We start from the raw sequence: 4,612 nt of genomic DNA on the forward strand, positions 1-4,612 counted from the left end.
GTTCATCACCATAATCATGTTCTATAAGAGAGGGAAGTGTAACCGGCACTGGGATTTCATCTGAATGAGGCACTGGGCGTATAGCCGATGGTAGACAAGGACACTCATTGTTACATTTATTTTTCTTGTTATATCCTGAAGTTTTCACTATACAAAAGTAACATTCACTGAAATGATCTCCTGGCTCTCACCAAACCATAGGAATACCAAATATCATCTTATCACGTGTTGCCTTTGTCCACATCCGTGATCCCTCCACACATTGCACACCATGAGGGGCCCCAGACTTATCCTGCACACCATGAGGGGCCCCAGACTTATCCTGCACACCATGAGGGGCCCCAGACTTATCCTGATCACCAAGTGTAACATTGAAATATGACAAATAGGCTTGCTGTACAACAGTCCACAAAGGTAGTCGCCAACCTTTTATGTCCCGCGGACCACTAAAATTACCGACTCCTGACCGCGCATGTGCAGCCAGCTGGGTGTCAATCAAAGAGGAGAAACCTCCCCCATAGTGATGTCATCATGACATAACCCCGCCCACTCCAGGGATACAGCCCGCCCACTTCCCCGAGCCTGGGATTTGTACGGGGGACATGGTCCGCGGCTCTGGCCGATGCGCCCCGCCAGTGGGGTCCTTCTCCTGACCCAGTTCAGAGGGACACCGGCCAGAGCCGTGGACCACCAGTTGGTAACTGCTGCTCTACAATCGTGCTGGAATGGTGAAACAGATACACCAAAATGAATCCGGGTTGTTTAGGCACGAGACGAGAATCAGCAGAGCCAGACATGATGTGAAAGGAAATACGTGTAAGCAGAAAAATACATTTTACTTATTCACTACAGTGAATAGCCAAATCCACACTACAGGAATCACATTAATATAAGCGGGGGAGAAAAAACCTGACGTGAGAAGAAAACTAACTGCACCTTCAGAATCAGCAAACCTATGTTTATACATCACTGGCCGGGGACCCCCTTTATATTACTAATAAATATTCCGTATAATGAGGGGTTTATACATCGGTGGCTGGGGACCCCTTTATATTACTAATATTCCGTATAATGAGGGGTTTACACATCGGTGGCTGGGGACCCCTTTATATTACTAATATTCTGTATAATGAGGGGTTTATACATCACTGGCCGGGGACCCCCTTTATATTACTAATAAATATTCCGTATAATGAGGGGTTTATACATCGGTGGCTGGGGACCCCTTTATATTACTAATATTCCGTATAATGAGGGGTTTATACATCGGTGGCTGGGGACCCCTTTATATTACTAATATTCTGTATAATGAGGGGTTTATACATCACTGGCCGGGGACCCCCTTTATATGTTATATATAGGAAGATGCTGTTAGTCTTTCTGTTCTGTAATTGCTGAGTAGATGTGATAGGTGACACTATCCAGCCATCTGATTTATGATTGGACTTTAGGGATCAGGTGACTGGGGCAGTCATGTGACCACTGTGTGCATTGGGGGTAAAAGCTGAACAATGGCACACATTCAGAAAGTATAGCGTGTCATACCCATAATGAACCCATGTGAGATTCACCTATCAGTGAGAGGATTCATCCCACACACCACTCCCTTCCTACCCTCATAGGAGCCATTTATTCTGTGTATTATGATTTCTGCCCCCTAAGCCCACCGAATGCCCCACAAGGCAGCGCTATAATATTATCGTGATGTGGATGTACAGATCCCTGGTTATCATTGCACACACACTTCCGGATTAGTGACACCGGCATGAATATTATAACAAATCTGTAAATATTATAACAAAATGGCAGTACCCCAATGTACCCTGAATGGGCAAAGAATAATACAGCCCCCTAGGGAACAATCAGATTGCCCCCCCCCTCCAGTAATCATGGGGAGAATATCAGCTCGTGGGGATCATAACCCCATGTCCAATCATCCCCTCATCACCCCTGGTCCAATCATCCCCTCGTCACCCCTGGTCCAATCATCCCCTCGTCCAATCATCCCCTCGTCACCCCATGTCCAATCATCCCCTCGTCACCCCATGTCCAATCATCCCCTCGTCACCCCATGTCCAATCATCCCCTCATCACCCCTAATGCAATCAGTCTATGGTCACCATCCCATCATTCAATGTCCAATCACTTTATGTCCCATATAAGATTTACTTACCCTTTATCAAACCACCACTCTTTGCCACAACCGCCCTCTGTACTACTAAATGTTTGTACCGAGCTGGCCATAGGAATTCATGTTCCCCTATCTTATCATGGCAGACCAGAATACTCCCTGTGATCTTGGGGGCCTCATGTATAGCACAGGGCCCCACTATTTCCTCACCTAGGACCAGCAGGCTGAAGAAGATGGACATTCCGTTGGATTGCTCCTCCTGCAGAGCTTGGACTCCAGTCTGGACTGGGATGATTGGCTTAGCTGGGGTCTGTAGGATAAGCCGTGTGGTGAGAGCCGGAGTGGTGAGCAGGGTGGTGTTATAATCTCCATGGCTGTCATTCCGGATCCTAGAATAAAAACATAATATTTGTCCTCCGACAATCAGAACACGGGACCCGCTGGGGCAGATATCTCACATCTCCCTGAATGGACACACCGCAACCAATCACATTTCATCCATCACTCATGTGACCACCAACATGAAAGGTTTCTATGTTCCTATAGCAGGAACCCAGCCACAAAAAAACAGAGAACACTGGGCCCCATAGAGATAATACAGGGGATACAAGGGGGCCCCATAGAGATAAGGGACACACAGGGGCCCCATAGAGATAATACAGGGGACACATGGGGGCCCCATAGAGATAATACAGGGGACACACAGGGCCCAATAGAGATAATACAGGGGACACACGGGGGCCCCATTGGGATATAACAGGGAAGGCTTCAATACCATAAGGGACACATTTGGCCCATTAATGACTATGATGCTGGGGGATTACAGGGGCCCCCTTGGTGATAATAAACTAAATAGAGTCAGACCCTTTACTTTTAATAGTAAGGAAACACAGGGCCACCTCATTGCCAGTTTCAGAGGACCCACTGGGGCCCTCAGACACAGAACACACTGGGATCCTCCCTGGCCCCTCTCTCTGCTCAGTAATACTATCATGTCTATCTAATGATTAGGGAAGTTTAACACTTACTCCGCCTCCGCCATCTTGCTCCACCTTTATGAAGTAAGTAGTACCATAGAGTACGGGCGGCCAGATCGCCTCCCAACAATACCATGACAGGTTCACAGGAGGACCGCTGTACTATCTCTCCCCAAGATTACCAGAGAGAGGGAACTGGAAGCCGTCGTCTTCCGGAATGACGTGTCTAGGAAGCGCTATGACTTTTCTGTTGCCATGGCGAAGAAGCTACAGGCAGAGAACTAGTGTACAGAGGGGCGGAGTTTTTCTGTACATGTCTGCAGTCACATGACCCCAGTGGATGGGTAAGATTTGTAGTTACCATGTGACCTCCGTATTTCTGCGAAGGGAGGAGCCATCTGTGTGGGAGGGGCAGCGTTACTGGCAGGGAACATTCCTTGAAGTGTGTGTGAAGCTTCTATAGTAATGAGGAAAACATTCTAATTTTTATCTGTAGTTATTATTATAATTAAAAGCAGGAATTATATAGCGCCAACATATTACGCAACGCTGATAGTTATATCAATTGTAGTTGTGCAGTGTATCCATGACATATCCAGGGACACCCCAGAAATATTCAGGGGACCAGGCCAGAAGAGACATGCCATTATTTCATGTGTATGACCAGAGGGTCATATATCATCCGTGGGGTCATATATCATCCATGGGGTCATATATCTTCCATAGGATCATATATCATCCATGGGGACATATATCATCCATGGGGTCATATATCATCCATGGGGACATATATCATCTGTGGAGGGTCATATATCATCCATGGGGTCATATATCATCCGTGGGGACATATATCATCCATGGGGTCATATATCATCCATGGGGTCATATATCATCCATGGGGACATATATCATCTGTGGGGGTCATATATCATCCATAAGGTCATATATCATCCATGGGGTCATATATCATCTGTGGGGTCATATATCATCCATGGGGACATATATCATCTGTGGGGGTCATATATCATCGATGGGGTCATATATCATCCATGGGGTCAAATATCATCCGTGGGGTCATATATTTTCCATGGGGTCATATATCATCCATAGGGACATATATCATCCGTGGGGACATATATCATCAATGGGGACATATATCATCCGTGGGGTCATATATCATCCATGGGGTCATATTTCTTCCATGGGGACATATATCATCCATGGGGTCATATATCATCCGTGGGGACATATATCATCCATGGGGTCATATATCATCCATAGGGTCATATATCATCTGTGGGGGGTCATATATCATCCATGGGGTGATATATCATCTGTGGGGGTCATATATCATCCATGGGGTCATATATCATCCATGGGGGTCATATATCATCCGTGGGGACATAAATTATTATTATTATTATTATTATTAAACAGGATTTATATAGCGCTAACATACTACGCAGCGCTGTACATTAAATAGGGGTTGCAAATGACAGACTAA

At 46.0% G+C, this 4,612-nt stretch overlaps 1 protein-coding gene across 2 annotated transcripts in view; it reads right to left on the bottom strand.

Annotated features, from left to right (window-relative positions):
* The window catches only part of SLC9A8 (solute carrier family 9 member A8), a 23,359-nt gene extending 20,042 nt beyond the window's left edge, over positions 1-3,317 (bottom strand). Inside the window, exons 1-2 of one of the 2 annotated variants that reach the window (XM_072403250.1) lie at positions 3,160-3,317; positions 2,342-2,520 (exon numbers count right to left, since the gene is read on the bottom strand). In XM_072403250.1, coding sequence (XP_072259351.1) covers positions 2,342-2,520; positions 3,160-3,173 — 193 coding nt within the window. In that variant the 5' untranslated portion in view covers positions 3,174-3,317. Of the gene's footprint in view, positions 1-2,341; positions 2,521-3,030; positions 3,051-3,159 lie in introns of those variants that run through there. The other variant, XM_072403249.1, reaches the window with a different exon arrangement.
* Positions 3,318-4,612: the final 1,295 nt, after the last annotated feature.

The sequence above is a fragment of the Pyxicephalus adspersus genome, chromosome 3, assembly GCF_032062135.1.
Source record: "Pyxicephalus adspersus chromosome 3, UCB_Pads_2.0, whole genome shotgun sequence".
NCBI classification, from domain to species: Eukaryota; Metazoa; Chordata; class Amphibia; order Anura; family Pyxicephalidae; genus Pyxicephalus; species Pyxicephalus adspersus.